The 22,248-nt window shown below is 45.9% G+C and overlaps 1 protein-coding gene across 1 annotated transcript; it reads left to right on the top strand.

Annotated features, from left to right (window-relative positions):
- The first annotated feature begins 3,123 nt into the window (after positions 1–3,123).
- LOC125311951 (trithorax group protein osa-like) lies at positions 3,124–20,407 on the top strand. Its single transcript, XM_048270362.1, has 10 exons — positions 3,124–5,751; positions 12,290–12,444; positions 14,849–14,993; positions 15,472–15,669; positions 15,826–16,052; positions 17,432–17,562; positions 17,766–17,893; positions 18,387–18,501; positions 18,831–18,898; positions 20,286–20,407. Exons 1-9 carry the CDS (start codon positions 3,141–3,143, stop codon positions 18,889–18,891), a joined length of 3,771 nt encoding a protein of 1,256 aa, XP_048126319.1. The 5' UTR covers positions 3,124–3,140; the 3' UTR covers positions 18,892–18,898; positions 20,286–20,407.
- Positions 20,408–22,248: the final 1,841 nt, after the last annotated feature.

The raw sequence follows: 22,248 nt of genomic DNA, 5'->3' as shown, positions 1-22,248 counted from the left end.
ATTCTGCTTGTGTGTGTGTGTGTGTGTGTGTGTGTGTGGTTGTGAGATCATGACAGTAGTTTCAAGGGGTGTGAGTCATTCGAGAACTCTTGTGTCCTGGCAGTTCGTTAGTATGGTGGGCAGACACAAAGAGGCAACAGCTGTCGTTCATAAATAAATTACCAACACTGCAGGACTGCTAGACTGTGAAAATAACATTACCATGATAATGCATTCATACACACAGGTCTGGCAAGCAGAAATCACAAAAAAAACCTTTATTTACCTTCTGTAAATAAAGGGTTATGCTCTTTTATTTGCTCCCCCATTTTTATTCCAATCAAATGCCTGAATGATCACAGTCAAGATAAATAAAAGGGCTTTTTTGATATTAACATATTTGATTTAAATTGCATTTGTTTCAGAGTGATAATGCATTTGTTTTGGAGGAGATTAGGTTGGGATCTCCACAAATATCATAATAAGCAAAACGTGGACATCATCCCTTATTTCCGTGTGTGTGTTTATTTCATTTCTCAGTTTTACTTCTAAGTTAAAAGATCTTCAAATTTGTTCTTTAGTAATCATGACAAATAAATCCATTAGCTTCCACAAAGCTTCATACCCAATGCACATGTCTGGCATCCCATTATTATTACTAGAAAAGTGCTACTGTTAGTGTTAAAGTGTTAGTGTTAAAGTGTTAGTGTTAAAATGTGCGTGCAATTATGCTGTAGTGTTTAGTTCACGTGGTGAAATGGGCTCTTGCGGCCCTGACGATGGATTAATGTGCAATCAGTGTGGATTTGATGTTTCCTGACAGAGCCGCACGGCTGTAATGCTGCTGTATTAGTTTCACTGGCTGCCTCACTACCCCTCCCGCAGTTGCGGCAAAAACTCGCCCACTCCATCGTCCCAGAGGACGACGGACTGACTGACCACACACAGTTGCGGCCCAGGTAAGCCCCTTTATCTGTGAGATGTACCCTCCCCCAAAAAGAATGGTGCACTTGTTAAATGTGTGTGTGTGTGTGTGTGTGTGTGTGTGTTATTGAGTGTGTTTGTGTGTGATGTCACAAGAGCAGAGGAGGGGCGTGGATTTTAAGCAGGTTTTATTTTTGGTAATCCCTCTGCGATTGCCAGAGCGGAGTAAAAGCCCAGAGAGGGGCAGTCGGATCAGATCTGCAGGATTAACCCAAGCCCCCTGCCCCACCAATCCTCCCTAACTGTCTCTTCTCTCTGGTTCTCTCTCTCTTTTTTTCCTCTTCTCCCATCCGTCTGTGTGATCGAGGAAGACCCGTCGCACTGCTACTATGGAGTCACAGGTCCACATTTTTTGACTGCTGACCGGCAGAGTGTGTGTGTGTGTGTGTGTGGTTGTGAGATCATGACAGTAGTGTCAAGGGGTGTGAGTCATTCGAGAACTCTTGTGTCCTGGCAGTTAAGTTAGTATGGTGGGCAGACACAAAAGAGGCAACAGCTATGGTTCATAAATAAATTACCAACACTGCAGGACTGCTAGACTGTGAAAATAACATTACCATGATAATGCATTCATACACACAGGTCTGGCAAGCAGAAATCACAAAAAAACTTTATTTACCTTCTGTAAATAAAGGGTTATGCTCTTTATTTGCTCCCCATTTTTTTCCAATTAAATGCCTGAATGATCACAGTCAAGATAAATAAAAGGGCTTTTTGATATTAACATATTTGATTTAAATTGCATTTGTTTCAGAGTGATAATGCATTTGTTTTGGAGGAGATTAGGTTGGGATCTCCACAAATATCATAATAAGCAAAAGCACGTGGACATCATCCCTTATTTCGTGTGTGTGTTTATTTCATTTCTCAGTTTTACTTCTAAGTTAAAAAAGATCTTCAAATTTGTTCTTTAGTAATCATGACAAATAAATCCATTAGCTTCCACAAAGCTTCATACCCAATGCACATGTCTGGCATCCCATTATTATTACTAGAAAAGTGCTACTGTTAAAGTGTTAGTGTTAAAATGTGTGTGCAATTATGCTGTAGTGTTTAGTTCACGTGGTGAAATGGGCTCTTCGCGACCCTGGCAGATGGATTAATGTGCAATCAGTGTGGATTTGATGTTTCTTTTCCTGACAGAGCCTTGCGGCTGTAATGCTGCTGTATTAGTTTCACTGGCTGCCTCACTACCCCTCCCGCAGTTGCGGCAAAAACTCGCCCACTCCATCGTCCCAGAGGACGACGGACTGACTGACCACACACAGTTGCGGCCCAGGTAAGCCCCTTTATCTGTGAGATGTACCCTCCCCCAAAAAGAATGGTGCACTTGTTAAATGTGTGTGTGTGTGTGTGTGTGTGTGTAGCATGTGTGTTATTGAGTGTGTTTGTGTGTGATGTCACAAGAGCAGAGGAGGACGTGGATTTTAAGCAGGTTTTATTTTGTTGGTAATCCCTCTGCGATTGCCAGAGCGAGTAAAAAGCCCAGAGAGGGGGGCAGTCGGATCAGATCTGCAGGATTAACCCAAGCCCCTGCCCTGCACCAATCCTCCCCAACTGTCTCTCTCTCTCTCTCTCTCTCTCTCTCTCTCTCTCTTTTTCCTCTTCTCCCATCCGTCCTGTGTGATCGAGCCCGTTACCCGGCACTGCTACTATGGAGTCACAGGTCCACATTTTTTGACCGCGACCGGCCAGAGTGTGTGTGTGTGTGTGCGTGTGTGTGTATGCCTCAGGGGAAAAGAGAGAGAGGTGTCCTCTTTCTCCTCATCTCGAGGAACAATATTTTCAGCGAGATAAATTATTCACAGAACCACTGCCAGGAGGAAGCCATCTGATAGTGTGACGGGAGAGAGAAAGAGAGAGAGAGAAAGAGAGAGGGGCACAGAGGGACTGAAGTGGAAGAGAGAGGGAAGACTTGAAGAGAAGATAGAGGAAAATTTACGTCTTGATATCAGGTGAAAAACGATCCCTCCCTTTATTTTTTTCATCTGTTAAAATTTTTATTCCTTCCTTTTTTTCTCTCTCCGCTCCACTTCCTCTTCATCTTCCCCCCTAACGTAACCCCGGTAACCAAAGACGTGAAAAGCAAGAGCCTCAGGTGGCCGCTGCCAAGTCCAGCTCCGTCGTTTTTTTTTTCTTGACCCTCTGCCTTGGCGCCCAGCGTTTCGATTTTTTAGATGCTGGTCTCTAGTAAGCAGCTCCCCATCGGCCGCTCCCAGAGCTGGGACACCCTGGGGGGTCCGGAGTGCCAGTGGGGGCCAATAGGGCAAGAGAGCATATACGACCAGCAGCACCAGCACCAGCAGCAGCAGGGCCGGATGTCTGTGCGCCGTAACTCCATCAGCTACGGGAGTGAGGTGGTAGGGGGCGGTCAGGGCTGGTACGAGCTGCCGCCTGGAGCGCGTCCCCCAGATCTGGATCTGAAACGCGAGCCCTTCTCCTACCAGGAGTCGCTGTACAGTCAGACGGGATTTGCGGAGCGGCAAGACCCGCGAGCCATGCGGAAGTGCTCGGTGCCGGAGTTGAACAGCCACTACGAGCGGCCCCCCGTCGCCCATCGCGGGACTCTGCCCACGCAGGATTACTACCAGCAGGACCCAGCGCTGACGCCACGCCAGCTGGACGACCCCCGGGCGTTTTACAGGGGCGGGGAGCAGACGCAGCCTCACCCACTGAACCGGTCTGCGTCACACTACGGAATGATCCCAGGCATGGCTGGGGGTCCTCCTCCATCCTCTGCGCCCCCGCCCTCCGCCCACGAGATGGGACGCAGGTACCGCGAACCGTCTGTCTCTGCTCCTCCTCCACCGAACACACCCGGCCCGAAGATGATGCCCAGTCGGGAGCCATCACCGGTGCGTTACGTTACGGAACCTTCGTCCCCAAGATATGGATCGGAACCACCTCAGCTTGTTGGACGTGGGGCCTACACTGATGTCAACAGCCGGGTTATGGACCCCCGCCAACCTGCTGCCACCTGCCTCGTTGTGGACCCTGCCTCCCAAGGCATGGATGTGACTGGGGGGGCCCGGGGGATGATGAGCCCGACGCCCTACAGTCCCTTGCAGCAGCAAGTGCAGCCAACACAGCAGTTGCAGCAGCAACAGCCAGCAACACAGATGCAGGTTGCACCAATGCCTTCGCCACAGCAGCAGATGCAGCAGGCTCAACAACTGCAGCAGCAAATGCAGGTGGCTGCTCAGCTGCAGCAGCAGATGCAACCAGCCCAGCAGATCCAACAGCAGATCCCGCAGCAGATGCAACAGCAGCCCATTCAACAGCAGCCCATGCAACAGCAGCCCATGCAACAGCTTCCCCAACAGATCCAGCCCCCTGTGCAGCAATCAGTGGTGCCACCCATGCAGCAAGTGCAGCAGCCACTGCAGCAGCAGATGCAGATGCAGCCATTGCCAGCGACACAACCACAGATGCAGCAGCCAGTTCAGCCTGCTCTCCAGCCAATGCCTCCACCAGTGCAGCAGATGGCGCCGGTGCAGCAAATGCCTCCACCAGTCCCCCAGCAGGTCCAGGCTGTGCCGGGCCCTGTGAACGCCCTCTACGACCCCAGTGCTGCCCAGGCTCTTCCTGCAGCAGCCCCAGTCATGCCCCAGAGCTCGGTGGTGGTGATGCCCGCTCAGCCCATGCCACTTCCTCCTCCTCCGGTGACGCCGACCCCCATGGCGCCGGCGCCTCCGCCTCCCGCCGACCCCAAGCGGACGGCCGACCCGGAGTTCCTGGCACTCTTGCGCAATGAGGGCGTGTCGGAAAGCACCATCATGTCGCTGCTCCAGCAGGGCTTCGACAGCACGGGTATGCTGGCGGTGATGGAGGAGAACGATGTGCGCTCGGTGGCGCCCAACCTGGGCCAGGCCCGGGTGCTGTCCCGAGTAGCAGTGAGCTGCAAACGCCCGGTCGAAGCCCCGGCGCCCACCTCCCAGCCGCAGCAGCAGCACCACCACCACCAGAACCCGCACCACATGGGCACGATGCCGCCACCGCCGTCACGCACCCGCTCCAACAGTTTCAGCCACCGCAGCGACGTGTACCAGCCTCACCACGGCATGAGCCTGGGCATCGGCGTGGGCATGGAATCCCAAATGCTGACCGCTCCACCGACGCCCATGCAGACCATCTCTCCCAGGATGGGCGAGGCGATCAGCAGGAGGCCCAGCAGCGCCCCGTCCCAACACCTCCTGGAGACGACCGGTGGGGGCGGCGGGTATGGTCTGCCAGGATCTAGGACCCCAGGACCATACAGCGGTGCCATGGTGCCCGTCCAGCCTCGGCCCATGTCGGCGTACTCCTCCCAGCCCGCCTTGCCCATGTCCGCGCACATGGCAGCTCTGCAGCAGCAGATGCCGGGCATGCCACACCAGATGCCGGGCATGGCGCACCAAATGCAGGGCATGGCGCACCAAACGCAGATCCAGCAGATCCACGCCATGCAGTCTCAGCAGGTGCCCGCGCTGCCTGGTGTGCCCCAGCACCTGGCCATGACGCCCATGCCGCCGCAGCAGGCGCCCAAAGCCTACTCCACCAACTACACGGTGCCCATGGAGCTGATGAAGCGTGACCGCAGCCTGGCGCCACTCACGCCCATGCACAGCCCACACCCGAGCCCGCAGTCCATGCGCAAGGCTGGCGGGCAGGGGGCGCCCACCGATGGGGCCATGGTGCCCATGGGCCCTGCCGGCATGCAGGCCCAGAGCGCCAGCCTGGCCAATCAGAAACTCAGCCGGAGGACCGGCCCCCCAGTCATCGTGTCCACCATGGCGTCCCCCGACACAAGTAAATGAAAATCCTCCTCCTCCTCCCTTACACCACTCACCCCTCCCTGTACCCCACCCCCACCCCAACCATCTCGCGTCCCTCTCTCAATCTATAGTATCTGTGCTTGTGAGTGAGTGTGTGTGGATCTGCATATTTTTGCCAATTCCATCTGTAAGTAGGCCAGTCAGTGTGCTTCAGACCCCCCCTCCACAATGTCTGCTTATTTGTTGTTGTTTTTAATGTTAAATGTTTCACTCCAGTTCATCTGCATGTGGATTTTTTTTATTTGTGCATTAAGCCCTGAAAATGCCTTACCTAATGTAGAAGTGTGTGTTTGTGTGTGTATGGAAAGGGTGTTGCAAGAAGGCAAGCACAGCATTTTATTACACTATACTTTCGCTGCTATAGCATTTAAGACTTATTTCTGATATTGTGAGGTGAAATGTGAGTAATCATGTTTTTATTGACAAAGTGCGATTTAAAGTTAAAACGACTGCATTACCTGCAGTAAGTTTGGGTGTTTAACTGTGTCCCAAACCCCCTGCATTTTGTTGTATTTTGTTGTTGTATTTTGCTTTACATTGCAGATTCCCTTTCAAAAAAGGATGGTAATGGTATATTGACCTGTTGTGGGTAGTTAATGGGCATTTATTTGGCTAGCATTCAGTTGCTTTTACTGTACTCTCCAATAATCCATTGATTTACCCGACTCAAAGGCCACTGTGTGTCTTGATTGAGCTTGAGTTTGTGTTAACCAAATGTTGCTTATTCTCTTTTGTGCCCTGTGAGCTCTATCAGTCATCTATCTCAACGTCATTGCTTCTGAACACAATCTTTTTAGGAAGTTCAATAATATCCGTTTATTGTTGTGCATTGTTTTGTGCCGGAAACTCTTTTCAGGTTAGTCAACTCTTTTGTGTGTGGCCACCAAACAACACAAGGTTTGCAATGTCCCCTAAAAAGGGAGGAAACCCAGAATTTCCCAGAGCTAAGGGATTCCATCGAGGTCTTGCATTCTTCCATATTCACAAACATATACAGTCACCTGAGTCTGACATATGATCACTATGTAAAGGCTTCACTTTACACAAAGCACCCTCTCAGTAGTGCATCATGTCATCAAGATTCATTTCACACTGTCATTTGTTATTTGGCTTGTCATGGCTAGAAATAGAACATCTCTTTACCCTGATAGGACAAATGTCAGTTCCACTTGCTCACTGGATAGTTTGTCAGCCAGACTTTTGAGTGCCTGTTCTAAAAAGGAAGAGACGCCATTCCCTGAAGTCAGACACCAGGGGATAGCAACCCTGATGATCTCTGGTAGAACCTCCCCCTCTGACTAATAACAACCATATATGGTTGTGTGGGTGGTCCCAGGCTACAGTTCCAACTTCTCTGTGAGGAAAGTCCATGTATCCATGGAAATGAACTCATCCGTAACCGGACCTAACTGTAGCACAGGTCAGTGAGCGCACGACACACTAGCCTCTTTCGTGTCATGACTAGCCTCGTGCTGTCTATCTCTGTGGTGTGTGTGTGTGTGTGTGTGTGTGTGTGTGTGTGGCCGTGCCTAGATTGTAGATTATAGATTAAATGGATTTGTGTAGCTCCCCCAGATGCAATGCGACGTGGGCGTGTGCAGCAATGCATAAAGGATTAATTCTGTGTCGGGGCCACTGTCGTCATGAACAGGAATTTTAAAGGGTGTCACTTGGAGGAATGGAGGAAGCTATTGTGTGTTGGAGTGGAGGAGAGGAAGACAGGGGAATACTGGAGAGGCAGTTCTGTAGTGGGTGGGTGGGTGGTTGAGGGAGAGTTGAACCTTTGCTCCAATTCTTCATCCCATAATTACTGCCGCTGCCTTGATACCGGAGAAGGGGAGGAGTCCCTGATGTAATCAGCCTTTGAAGCAGGAGATTAGGCATCATTGAGGGGGCGTGTTTTGGGACCAGAGATTGCTGTGTGTGTGTTTGTGTGTGTTTGTGTTTTGATATCTCTGGATGATTTTGGTATAATGGAGATTTGAGAGGGGAGCAATATTTTTTTTTTCAACTACTCTCTACAACAGAAAAAAAGTGATTGTAGTTGTACATCTTCAGTCACTGAGCTCCAGTTGACAAGGTATGGGTTCAAATGGAGTTAGGAAGATGGAGAGATGGTGGTGTGACGAGGGAATGAATTGGGGAATAGAAAACAAAACAAAAAAAAACCCATATAAAGGGATTGACAGGGAGGAACAGGAAAGAAGGAAGAGACATCTCTGCAGCTCTGCAGATCTGTGCATGTTTGTGACTGTGGGGGAGGGTTGAGAGAGAGAGAGAGAGATGGAGAGAGAGAGTGATGGTGATGGAGTGATGAAGACAGTGAGGGATTACTGAGTTCAAATCCCATATTGCCATCTGTACAGCACTGTGTGTGTGTGAGTGTGTGTGTGTGTGTGTGTGTGTGTGTGTGTGTGTGTGTAGGGGTATGTGAGTTTGTATGTGTTTTTGTGTTGCATGTGTATGGAAGTGTTGGTGTGCATGTACAGTATGCGTGTGTGTGTGTGTGTGTGTGTGTGTGTGTGTGTGTGTGTGTGTGTGTGTGTGTGTGTTTGTGTGTGTGCGCATGTGGGTGTGTATGTGTGAGGGGGCTGAGAGAGATGTAATCCCACTGAAATGAATGGACAGATTATAATCTCCATTTGAAAATGATTGGGTATCTGCTGCAGAGAGAAGCACAGAGATGTCCTACAGTGTACACTGCATCACACAGTGCTAACTCTTTATTTAAGATATTTTGAAATGAAACAATGCAGGCTTGTTTAACAAGTGTTTTTAATGTATGCATATGGGCCATAGATGTCCTGTCGGATCCTGACTTGTTCTGGCAAATGCCCCTGTTGTGTAACTCCGTCCCTGATTCTATCCTTGACCCCTGACGCTAACTCTTAGTGTTTCACATCAAGGCTATGGAAATGGATGATACTTAAGTACGTATATTTTATGTAATAATTTAGCAAATGCTCTCTAAGCCAATGCAACATGCAGTCTCAGTCACAGGCTCTCTCTCTCTCTTTTTTAATACATGACCTTAGCACTTCAAGGTTCATGACCAGACACATCTGGAGTAGAAGAAGAGGGGTATGAGGAAATTTAAAACATCCTAAGCGGTCATTTACTAATGCCAGAAAACAATCCTATACTAAATACAAGTATATAATTGTAAAATTATAAGTAAACTGACATTTTCAAGGACTTTAACATTTTGATAGGATAGGCCTATCTGCAATATACAGAGTGCATCCAACATTTGTGTCATTTGAGTTTACAGTGCAGACTGTCTATATTTCTAGAATATCTGTGGCATAGCTGTTAAGCTTCTTATGTTTGTCCTCATTTTTTTTTATGGAAACATCAGGTCCCTCTGACGAATCTGTACAGTAGTGGACTGTTTGCAGTTTGAATGTAAAGCTTAGAGCCAGAGAAATACTACACAAACACCTTCAATACATTTGAACACACCTGGAATGTTTGTGGGTTTGTGTGTGTGTGTGTGTGTGTGTGTGTGTGTGTGTGTGTGTGTGTGTGTGCATGGTGTGCGCGCGTGCGTGTGTGCATGCATGCCTTCGTGCATGTGTATGTGTGTGTGTGTGTGTGAATGTGTGCGTGCATCCGTGAATGTTTGTGTGTGTGTGTGTGTGTGTGTGTGTGTGTGTGTGTGTGCATCCGTGTGTGTGTGCGTGCATCAGTGCATGTGTGTTAGTTTGTGTGTGCGTTCGTGCGTGCATGCATCCATGCGCGTGTGGTTGGGTGTGTGTGGGTTGGTGCGTGCGTGCATCTGTACGTGTGTGTATATGTGTGTGTGTGTGTGTGTGTGTGCGCGTGCATCCGTGCATGTGTGCATCCATGCGTGTCTGTGTGTTTGCTAATACAGCACCTTCCAAACACTGGTGTTGTTATTGGGGAGCAGGGGTTCAGGGAAAGAGCTGGGAGCAGGGCAGGGATCTCTGTAAAAGAGCAGGGGAGGAGTGTTTATGGGATGCTGTGATGGTGGATCATCTTGTTTCTTTTTGCTTTATCCAAAGTGACTTTACTCAGATAAGATAGTGAAGAGACTGACAGGGGCAAGGGGCAGGGGGGGGGGCAGAGGGGGCAGGGCAGGGGGAGGGTAGTTTCTTAATGCTCATCTTGTTTCTTTTTTGCTTTTACTCAGATAAGATAGTGAAGAGACTGACAGGAAGTCCCCATCCCAAAATTCCCCATCCTTATTTTTTGACTGTTATCAGTTATGGGAGGAATGGGGATGTAACATGTTCCACACCGGGAGTTTGTTTACATTTGGTCTCTATCATGTGCTATCATACTGTCATGTGAAGGAATAGGAAATTACCTCAGAGAGGAAGATTATCTCTCTTTTGGGAAAGCAGAGAATGTTTGTGAAGACATGTTAAGTTAAGTTCCTTTATTTGTCCTCCATTCTGGGTTAAACACACACACACACACACACACACACACACACACTAGAAGCAGTGAGCTCACCAGAAGTGCACACACACTAGGAGCACACATACACACCGGGATCATTCTTTGACTGTTTCATTGCCTGCATTCTATGTGTATTTGGCAAGATGGTAAATGTACAGAGTATGTCTCTGGACTGCTGGCACGTCCCATAGAGAGACTCTGGTGAATCGACTAAAAGGGTCAAAATTGTGGGTACAGTATGTTGTTGACCTTTCCTCTTGTCTTAGTCTGCTCCATTGCAAGACATTTGCAATAGCAGGACAGTTCATGTTTGTGTTCTCCCATTAATCAAGGATGGTGTTTATTTGCTTGATTTGTTTATTGCTTATTGGCTTGATTTGTTTATTGTTTATTGGCTTGGTTTGCTTGTGTCCAGTCAGTGGCTAGTTTGGAGCAGGTGGATGTGAATGAGTTGCCACTTGTGAAATCACTTTAGGCTGCCAGGATTACATTAAAAACTCCAGCCCAGGATTCTGATTCTGTGAGTAATATTCACAAGGCTAGTGTTTGTGTAGAACATTGTTGCTCTGTACAGCACCGAGGTAAAATATGCTGAAGCTAAGAAGTATAACCTTCATACATATACGATTTTGATGTTTATGTAAAACTGATATTTTGACATATGAGGTCGTATAGGGGACAGCATCTTATTCTCAGTCCTCCTATGTGCTTTAACCCTTAGGGATATTCCACCATTTGGGAAATTGCGCTCATTTTCCACCACCCCTCAAGTCAAACAATTGATTTTTACCTTTCTCCAGTTCATCCAGCCGTTCTGTGAGTCTGGCGATACCACTTTTAGCTCCAGTCTAGCATAGATCATTGAATTGGATTAGACCATTAGCATCTTGCCTGCTAGCATCACGCTTAAAAGTGACTAAGTTCGTCCTATTTAAAACTTTAAAAAAGTCTCTACTCAAGTTAGAAAGTGTAATAAAACGGAAAATGAAACGTGGTGATTTTCTAGGCTGATTTGACATGGAACTATAGTACAATACTCTCGTTCCGGCGTAATAATCAAGGAACGTTGCTAACGTACCATGGGCGCAGCAGCACAATGATATCATGCAGCACCTAAAAATAGACCCCGTAGGCTGTAACTTCCAGAAACAAGTTTGAGCTGCAGCAGATTATTACGCCGGAATGAGAGTATAGTTCCATGTCAAGAACTACTTGACATGTAGAACTACTTGACATGTAAAACTACTTCTTTCCGCCACATATCAACAAATTTCTCAACTTGCAGCACAAACTGTCGTTACTAGTTCTAAATGGATGGTTGCTATGACCAAAGGCCAGTCGTTAGTTCCATCTCTCCTGTTGTCAAGCAGGCATATCTCAGGATTCTGATAAACCTTAGCTTTGAAACATCGCTATTTTACTTAGCCTACATGTCATCCAACTAGCTAAAATCCTCATATGCTACAATGTTACTATGTTCTGAACATTGGTATTTTACAGCTTGGATGCAACGTGACAGTTCATTTAAACTTAACAAGTTCGACGAATTAATATAAGTGTGATACGGCCAACAAATTGGATCTACTTCATAGGCGTGCAAATAACATATACACGTTCTAAATTACGCAGGACAATGGGAAATTCAACCAAGCAGTGGAAAATTGGAATGTACTTTTAGTTTTACAGTGCCACTGATATCTGTGCAGATGGTACTGAACTCTAAGCAGACCTCCCTTCTGTAGTGACTCTTTATTAAGGGGAAACCTTAGTTTCAGCTCAAGGCTCTACTGCCCCCTCATTAACTGCATTTTTAACTGTGTGCATGTGTGTGTGTGTGCACATGTGAGTGTGTGTTTGAGGTAGGGGGGAGGGTTGACTGCATCCCTACTTTTAGTGTTTACAGTTGCTGCAAAGCAGTGTTTCATAATCCGGAAAACAGAGAGCGAGAGAGTGTAAGAGATTGGAAGAAAGGGGAAGGGTTTTTACCTCCATACGATTTAAGTCCTGTAACCTCTTTCTTTCTTCCCTCTATCTCTCTCTCTTCTTCTCTTTCCTCTCTCTCTCTCTCCCTTTATCCTGCGCTCTAGGTATCAGGCCTCAGATTATGAACGGGCCGACGCACCCTCGGCCACTAGTGGCTCTGCTGGACGGGCGGGACTGCACCGTGGAGATGCCCATCCTGAAAGACCTGGCAACCGTGGCGTTCTGCGACGCCCAGTCCACACAGGAGATCCATGAAAAGGTAGAGCATCTTAGCACACAGAAAACTAATATGATAAGGGCAGAATAGGAAGGACTTGAGTAGACTTGACGACTAATATGATAAGAACAGAATAGGAAGGACTTTAGTGGACTGGGGGCTTGGGATTACGTTTACATTTATTTATTTAGGTGATGGTTATATTCAAAGTGACCTACAAAGAAGACTAACATTCAAGCTATGATGAAATAGAAGACTGGAGAGATCAGGGATGTATTTGAGAGAAACAGCAGTAGTGGATGCAGAAAGAAGTGCAAGATATGTTTGTTAGAGATGTACAGCATTAGAGAGATAGAGAGAGAGGGAGAGAGAAAGAGAGTAGAGAGAGAGAGTAACAGAGATTGGGAGAGAGAGAGAGAGAGACAAAAGAAGCAGAGCTGAGATCAGGCCAAGCAGAATACATATACTACCCTCTTCCCAGCTGGCTTGGTGTAAGTGTGTGTGTGTGTGTGTGTGTGTGTGTGTGTGTGTGCTTGCCTGGTGTTTTTGTGTGGGTGTGTTTGCCAGGTGTGTGTGAACACTGTTGTCCTGTCCTTTCCTCTCATGTCATGTGCTGTCTTTTACACTAACCAGCAAAGGAGTGATGTTCCTCTCCCAAACCCACTGTCTCTTTTTCATGACTGCAATGTCCTTTTATATTGTTGACTTATTGACTGAAAAGTAGAATGTAATAGGACAGAATTTTCTTTTTCCAAAAAGAACAGTACACACATGTGCATATATGTGAGCACACACACACACACACACACACACACACACACACACACACACACACACACACACACACAGCAGATCAGATGCACTCTTTAGGCAGAAGAGGGGCGTGTGTGTGCATATTTCTGCCTGAGGCCCTTGCATGCGTATGACCAGCTCATGACCTTTTTTCCTGGACGACAGCTAGTCGTAGCAGCTAGTTTTCTGGATGACTGATAGTCTGATAGACCCTGTCTGATAGACTCTGTCACACAATTGGCCATGGACCTGCTGATAAGAGCATTCAGAGATATTTTAATGTGAAGTGTGTGGAAGACAATACCATTAGAGAGTTCAGCTACTGTATTCTGGTAGTGTCTGAGTCTACCCATGCAAAGTCTGACCACCTGAAAACAAGTATCTTCAAAGTAATTCAGCTGAGCTAATGAGAATATACATTTAATCATATGCACTCTGAGTATGTATTTTTTAATTATCTTTTGGGGGCTTTTGCCTTTATGTAGCTAGGACACACACACACACACACACACCACACACACGTGCGCGCGCACACACACACACACACACACACGCAATACCTGAGTGAGCAATACCTGAACACACGCAAACACACGTGCGCACACACACACACACACACACACACACACATGTGTGCACACATACACACGCACACACACACACACGCACACACAGACGATGCGCACACACGCGCACAGTTAACAGTTGAGTGTGACAGGAAGGGTGTGGTAAAGAGAGATGGAGCTTGGTAGAGTGGTTGTGTGCACATTCCACCTTTCTTTAGGACAGGTGCAGGACAAAGTATACGAACATAAAACAAAAGAGAGATGTCCACACACTGGAGTCTAACTCTCTCTAGCTTCTTCAGGGATTTCTTTTTGCCTGAAATAGACCCAGGCGGATCAAAACGTTTATTTTTAATTAAAAAATAATCAAACCTGATAGTGGTACGGATGCTCACTTGTGCTACTTCTCCCTCTGAGCATTTATGTTAAACTTGTGAAATGTGTCATTCAAGATGGGTCTTACTAACCTGACTCCGCCAGATGGATTGCTTCGCATTTGCTTGGCATATCCATCTCGGAACTTTCCTTAGGAGAACTTTTGGGAAGGGGCAAAAATACTGGTTAGCTGATTGGATAAACCCGGTGATAGACGGGCCAAATCAACCAATCAGATCAACGAAGCATATGATGTGCTAACAGACGAAAATACAAACACAAGCCTGCCTCAAAACAAACGCTGATTGACCGTTCGTTTGGTGAACGGCTCCAAATTTTCTCCATCGCAATAAACCAGACTGATCTGCGAGTGGAAAAATGGAGCTCGCAGATCAGGATGGTCTCACAAGGCTGGGGTCTTACAACCATGCAGTGTAATTGCTGCTATACTCAGTGTACACAATGCTCCATGTTTTCTGAACAGTAACACTTGCTCTGCCAATAGCTTTCTCTTCAGAGTTGGATTATTGGCATTATTTAAGAGCAGTGTTTAAAAAGCATAGGCTAAAGTTACTGTCAAGTTAGTTATCGTGGTGGTGACATTGACATGTTTCTGTGTGTTTTGTGTGTGTGTGTGTGTGTGTGTGTGTGTGTGTGTGTGTGTGTGTGTGTGTGTGTGCCCGCGCACGTCCGTGCATGTATGTGTGTGTTAGGTGTTGAATGAAGCGATAGGAGCCATGCTGTACCACACCATCACTTTGACGCGCGAGGACCTTGAGAAGTTCAAGGCCTTGCGAATCATCATTCGCATTGGCAGTGGCTATGACAACATCGATATCAAAGCGGCTGGAGAGCTCGGTATGAGAAATTCTTTTATTGACTGCAGTATTTTACTAGTAATTACATTTATTGACCTGATTTGAATTGTTTCTGCTCTCATATCAAGAAATTCCAGATTTCATTTATAGGCTACTATGTATTTGTATACTTGTATTAGTATTCGTCCACCACCACCATATTTACTGTGTGTTGTGTCAAATTATGCTCTCTGTAGCTTTACTCATATTAATCTCTAAATTGATATATGACATATGACTACTACATTTCACAACCCAGTTCCTGAATGAAATCAAATGTGTTATCCCACTAAAGGAAATTGAGTTGCAGCCAGGTGTTAAAAACCATCATATAAACAGCATTAAAGACAGATACACAACGGATCCCGGGGACAGAAGCACGACTGAACATACCATACAGCTCCTGACCATAGCCTGCCTAAATATAACCACAACCCACCTGTCCTGACCCAGAGCTCTGCTTGTGTTCGCTCACTCAGGTATTGCGGTGTGCAACATTCCTTCAGCGGCGGTGGAGGAGACGGCCGACTCGACGCTGTGCCACATCCTGAACCTGTACCGTCGGAACACCTGGCTGTACCAGGCGCTGCGCGAGGGCACCAGGGTCCAGAGCGTGGAGCAGATCAGAGAGCTGGCGTCCCGTCCGGCCGCAAGGCATCCGGGGAGGGAGGGAGGGAGAAGGAGGCCTCATGGGGGGTTGGTGATGGACAGGCCAGAGGGAGGGAGGGAGAAGGAGGGAGTGATTTTACCAAAGAGAACAAAAAGAGTAGGAGTTGGCTTTTTACACTATAAAATATTTTCTCTCTTTCTCTCTCTCTCTCTGTGTGTGTGTGTGTGTTTCTCAGGCCGATCAGGACAGGCAGTGGCCGTCCGCGCCAAAGGCTTCGGCTTCAGCGTGATCTTCTATGACCCCTACCTCCAGGACGGGCTGGAGCGATCTCTGGGGGTGACGCGCGTGTACACACTCCAGGACCTGCTCTACCAGAGTGACTGCGTGTCCTTGCACTGCAACCTAAACGAACACAACCACCATCTCATCAATGACTTCACCATCAAACAGGTGTACCTTCTCACAAACACACACACACACAGACACACACACACACACACTCAGTGCACAAAAAACTCCTGAAGACTCAGCTCTTCAGAGAACATCTCCTCTTGTAGCACTACTTACAACTAGTCTTGCTGATCCTAGACTTACCACCTGACTAGAACTGACACTTGACTGTTTAAAAACAGCACTTACTGATGCACTTATTTTTATTCTTATTGCACTCTACCTTTATATATATATATATATATATATATATATATATATATATATATATATATATATATATATATATATAAAAAATCCTAGAACTGTTGTGAGAATTGCTTATTCTTATTGCACTACTCTACCTTTTTTTACATTTTCCTAGAATTGTTGTGAGAATTGCTTTTAAAAAAAAGCTTAAACTGTTTACCATGTTGTTAGTCGCTTTGGCTAAAAATGCATTCAGCCAAATGTAATTTAATGTAAAAACACACTGTGATTTTGCTGTGTAGGTTGGTTGAATGAGACCATAGCCCATCTGTTGCTGCTCCCTTGTGGTGAAGGGTAGTATTGCAGAGGCCTGTCTACTTCCTCCACTCAAATGACATTTATTCTTGGGGCTAGATTTACTGTGGCCTATTCACCTTATTCACCCAGTGGCCAGGATGAGGCTACAGGGTACACTTACATCACACTTCAGTCCAGCAGATGGTGGTAATGCTCTCCATTTGCAAACTGCCAAAAAAACTCACAGAAAAAGAACAAGGGTTCGCTGGCCTGCCAGAGGAGAGACTTTCTAATGAGGCACTCAAAACAGCACTCAAAAAACCTGCACCTGCACACGTGCATTTCTGCCGAAATGGATGCCCGAATGAGTGCCCAAAAAGTGTTGCAATATGGCTGCCAAGTGGAGGGACTTGCCTAAAAGGACTTTGGCCAGAGTAACCTTCTTCTTCTTCAGTGACTTTTTTGGCACTTGCAAACAGAGTGCATTACCACCATCCACTGGACTGAAGTGTGATGGCAAGTGTACCCTGTGGCCTCGTTCTGGCCACCGGGTGAATAAGGCGAATTCACTCTAATTGCTAATAATGATAATAATAAAGTTACCGCTGCCTGAAAGCCATTACTGAGAGACTGATAAAAAGCTTCTATCTACAGTAGTCTATCCACATCTTGAATGAGGACTGTATTTAATAACACTTTTCTTCTGCCTTTTTTCTCTCCTTTGTTTATTTATTTATGTCTACATTAATCTTAATATTGCACAGTGATTTAAGTCAAAGGACTAATAACATAAGCATTACACTGCATATTGAACTATGTATGTGTCAAATAAATATCTTGAAGCTTGAGTCTTAATTGTATATGTCTGTGGATTTGTGTGGTTTGTGGCGTAGATGCGTCAGGGAGCGTTCCTGGTCAACTCTGCGCGGGGTGGACTTGTGGACGAGAAGGCCTTGGCCCAGGCCCTGAAGGAGGGCAGAATACGAGGAGCTGCCCTGGACGTCCATGAGAGCGAACCCTTTAGGTGAGACAGGTTGCGCACCTGTCTGTCTGTCTGTCTGTGAGAGTATTTTAAAGAGAGGCTCACATTCACATAATTTGAAAACCCCTGGACTAAAGGAAACTGGGGGACGAGGTGTGAGTCACCATCCTCTTCCGTTATTATCACTTTCTCGGCTGACTTCTCCTCCCCTCTCCTTTGTGGTGTTCTTCTTGTGATTTCAGCAGTTTTACGCAGGGGCCGCTGAAAGACGCACCCAATCTGATCTGCACCCCACACACGGCCTGGTATAGTGAACAGGCCTCACTGGAGATGAGGGAGGCTGCCGCCACGGAGATCCGTAGAGCCCTCCTCGGTGAGTGTCAACCCCTTAGAGTCTCTGTCACAGGCTTGGACTTCCCTGGGTTTCAGGTGCGTGATGAGTTTGAAGTCAGATGCACGATGAGTCTGAAGTCAGATGCGTGATGAGTCTAAAGTCAGATGCATGATGCCAAAGCAGCAGGGACTTGCATTTGTGTTCCGTTTGACAATCGAAACACATTGCATTGTGTTACTTACATAATTTCAGTTATTTCATAATTCCATAATTTTCCCTCTCGTGCATGAAGATATAGTTTGTGGCATAACTTTGTAACTTCATAACGTATACTTCGTAACTTCATAACGCATGCTTTGTATCAAATGTCTATTAACATGTAGGCTTATTCTTTAAGACAGTAATAAACATTTTAGTTTTGAACTAAGACATGTTATGTTGCTCAGGTCAGTACTGCAGCTTGACCTGTCCACTCCTGCTCAGTTGGGTGTTAGCCATGAGTAAATAATGTGTCTTGTCTGTGTTTCAACAGGGCGGATCCCAGACAGCCTGAGGAACTGCGTGAACAAAGAGTTCTTTATGGCCACAGCCCCTTGGGGGATGATGGAGCAACAGATGCAGCCTGAGCTCAATGGCGCCACCTACGGGTAAGATTAGGCCGTCAGACAGCAGACCTGCAGACTGGTCATCTATCTATTTGTGTGTACCTGCCTGTGTCTCTGTGTCTATGTCTGCTTCTGTGTCTGCTGTTGAACTATCTGTCTATCTGTCTGTCTATTTATCCATCTATATCTCCGTCTGTCTGTCTGTCTGTCAATCCATTCACACACACACACAGTACACACCTGCTTCCATATGACTTCTTCTACCTCTCTGCCTCTATCACTGGCTGTATGATGATCTATCTATCTGCCTGCCTGCCTAACTGCCATCTTCCTCTCCTCTCTCTGCTTCCACTTACTGCTCTTGAACCCAGCCGTCAGGGTCCTCTCCAGGCTATCTCTCCTGGGGGGATGCAAGATAAAATGTACACATAAAATCCAGGTAAATATATTCACCCATGCCCAAAAGATTTCTATTGCTACTCCATAGAAAGCAAATATATTCCTTCTATATGTCATGTTATATTGAAGATCATACCTGCTAGTATTTTTCTTTATGTGTTCAAATTCCAAATAGTGCTCCAACGTATCCATAATTCTGTCTCCCAATCTAAAGTAGCATAACAAGATAATATCCTTCTGAGACCATGACTTTACTTGATAGTAGGCCTATAACTTGCTATTCCACTGTTTCCTATTATCCTGGCAATTTAGAATGTGCATATTTGAACACCTACTGTATGAAGTAGATCCATTTTTTTCGTACCACACTTGTATATTAATTCGCCAAACTCATAGTGAAGTTTAGCTAGTTGGATGGCAGTAGACTAAGTAAAATAGCAATGTTTCAAAGATTAAGGTTCATCAGAATCCAGGGATGTGCCCACTTGACAACGGGAGAGATACTAACGACTGGCATTTGGCCGTAGCAACCATCCATTTAGATCTAACGACTGGCTTTTGGCCATAGCAACCATCCATTTGGAACTAATAACGGCAGTTTGTCCTGCAAGTTGAGAAATGAGTTGATGTGTCGAAAAAAAGTAGTTCTACAAACAAGACCGTTTTAGCGATTAAAGCGGTTAAATTATAACAGGAAATGAACACAACACAAGTGGTAACAGTGGAATAAGCAGGATAATGGACTCTGCGGTGGTCTGTTATTACAAATGAATGCACTTACGAGGTTTAAATGGCCCTCCACTGCCCGTAGGGCTGTTTTACAACCTTAACCGTGCATTAATTTCTGTTAACAGACCACTGTGTCGTCCATTATCCCTTACATAATATCCCTGTGAGACCAACTCTTTCCTTGGTAATATAACTTGATAATATCTCTGTGAGACCATGACTTTACTTAGTAATATCATTGATGAGGCAGGCTGTTAAACTCCACCCCACTCCACCCACCTACTTTGCTCAGGTTATTAAACAGGACACATTTTTGCTATCAAATATTCCTCTCTTTGCTCTTCTCTTTGTGCATGCATTTGTGCACTTGTCTGTTTCTGTGTGTGTTTGTGTGTCATTGTTCATTTGGGTGTGTGCGTTTGTGAGTTTGTGTGTGTGTGTGTCCTTGTCCATTTGTGTGTGTGTGTGTGTGTGTGTGTGTGTGTGTTTTGAGTGTATGTGTGTGTCCATGTGTGTGTTTGAGTGTATGTGTGTAGGCCTATGTGTATGTGTGTATATCTGTGTGTGGGCGTGGGTGTGTGTGTGTGTGTCCTTGTTAATTAAATGTGCATGTGTGCGTGTGTGTGTGTGTGTGTGTGTGTGTGTGTATCATTACTTTTAAACATCACTGCCACTCCTAACTCCCCTGTATGGTGCAGGTGTGCTCCTGCTGTTGTGGAGGTTCACCCAGGTGACGCAAGCAGGGATCAGGAAGTGAGCGAGATGCAGGGGAGGGGGCCTGTCGCCCACTCTGTGCACGGGGGTCCTCCACCTTCCCAGAATCCTCTGCCTAGCAAGGCCCACAAGCACATCCGTGACCACAGACAACACATGACTGCTGAGCCATGAGCTCACTAACATTCACCAACTCAGTTTCACATGCAAGACAAGCAGGAGCAAGGAACAAAGACACTGCAGTTCACCACATTATCAGCATCCCATGTGTTCCAACCGCAGGAGACACATTCTATCATTCATATTATTACACGGCTCCTCAGAATGCTGCAGAAAGTTCCATTCACATGAATGGGCCTTCCTAACGTTCGGAGGTCTGTTAAATCTATGTAAAAACACTGGCAAAGTATATAATCACCGCTGTCAATGGCAACGGGTTTTGTGCTTCTGATTAACATCTTTCTTTATCTTTATCACGCTGCAAGAAGTCCGTTTGCTTATTGCAATGGAATTTCATTGAATGTGAAAGTCAGCAAGTAAGACGTTGCCATGCAACACCTGGAACTGTTCTATCTGTGTGGGGAACTATTTATTTTGTCAGCGGAAGCCACGAAATGGTAGCAAAATTATTTCTAAAGACCCATTAGAAAATAAGTCCCTTCAGGTCGAAGCAAAACCCCTCCGCTGCGAGTCGGGGTTCTGTCCACCCTGTCAGGACATATTTTTTGATAATTACCGACGGACAATACATTATCCCTTACATAATGACCGCTGTAAAGTATATAATGACAATACATTTTGTGCTTTTGATTTGTGCCCATCTTTCATATCATTCTGCTTAGAGTCCCTTTGCTTATTGCAATGGAATTTCAAAGTATATAATGACCGCTGTCAATGGCAACAGGTTTTGTGCTTTTGATTTGTGCTTTTGATTCACATCTTTCATATCATTCTGCGAGTAGTCCCTTTGCTTATTGCAATGGAATTTCATTGAATGTGAAAGTCAGCAAGTAAGACGTTGCCACACAACACCTGAAACTTTCAAGTTCTATTTGTGTGGTGAACTATTTGTTTTCTCAGCGGAATCCACAAAATTGTAGCAAAATAATTTTAAAAAGATCCATTGTGTGAAGTTTCTTTTCTCGTTTTGGCAAGTAGCCATATAATAAGCGGGATAATATATGGTCCACCGGTCATTACCGGAAAATAAGTCCCTTCAGGACGAAGCAAACCTCCACTTCGCGTCAAGGTCCTGTTTACCCTGTCGGGACTTGTTTTCTGATAATGACCGGCGGACAATACATTATCCCTTACATACTGTTGGTGTGTTTCAAAGGCTTGCTATGGCATGATTTGAGCAGGTACTGTAGGCCTACTTTTACTTCTACTGACTTGAGAGGCTGATTCCACTTTATAGGTGATTTAAATGAATTGACCCCACCCATTAACTGTCCCAGTCCTATCAGTAACAATAGCATTTAGCAGAGTCTTTCCTGACGCCCCAATTATGTAATTTCAGTTACAGATGCATTTTCGTCTTTACATGTTTAGTTTTCACCCATCATCTAGGTTATTTTTGCTGTTCATGTACTTTTGTTATTGAGTTTGAACTGATACAAATTATGTTAAATATACTGAACAGTCTATATGTCCCATACGGAGCCCGGGAGAGCTCACTTTAAGTGATATTTTTTCTGGTCGCGTGATCATTTTGAGCACGTTTTCCCTTTAAGCCCTCGAATTAATAAAACGCGAGCACGTTTTCCTTTAATTGAGCCTTTCAATTAATTACAACGCGTGACCCGTTGTAAGCCCTAAATTGAGCTCTAAATATGTATTTTAGCTCACATTTAGTAATTCCGACATTTTCACCGCTTCGCTGTGCTGTGGTGGCAACTTAGCGGTACCTTGACATGGACTAGGCCTACAGCTGTCTGTAACAGTTCA

This window comes from Alosa alosa, chromosome 18 (assembly GCF_017589495.1).
Source record: "Alosa alosa isolate M-15738 ecotype Scorff River chromosome 18, AALO_Geno_1.1, whole genome shotgun sequence".
Taxonomy (NCBI): domain Eukaryota; kingdom Metazoa; phylum Chordata; class Actinopteri; order Clupeiformes; family Clupeidae; genus Alosa; species Alosa alosa.
Note: the sequence above shows the minus strand (reverse complement) of the source record. Positions and strands in the feature narration are given on the sequence as shown.

Coding starts and splice junctions, on each gene's coding strand:
- LOC125311951 (XM_048270362.1), top strand. CDS start 3,141: ATGCTGGTCTCTAGTAAGCAGCTCCCCATCGGCCGCTCCCAGAGCTGG. Junction 5,752..12,289: donor CATGGCGTCCCCCGACACAA/GTAAATGAAAAT, acceptor CCTGCGCTCTAG/GTATCAGGCCTCAGATTATG. Junction 18,502..18,830: donor CTCAATGGCGCCACCTACGG/GTAAGATTAGGC, acceptor TCTTGAACCCAG/CCGTCAGGGTCCTCTCCAGG.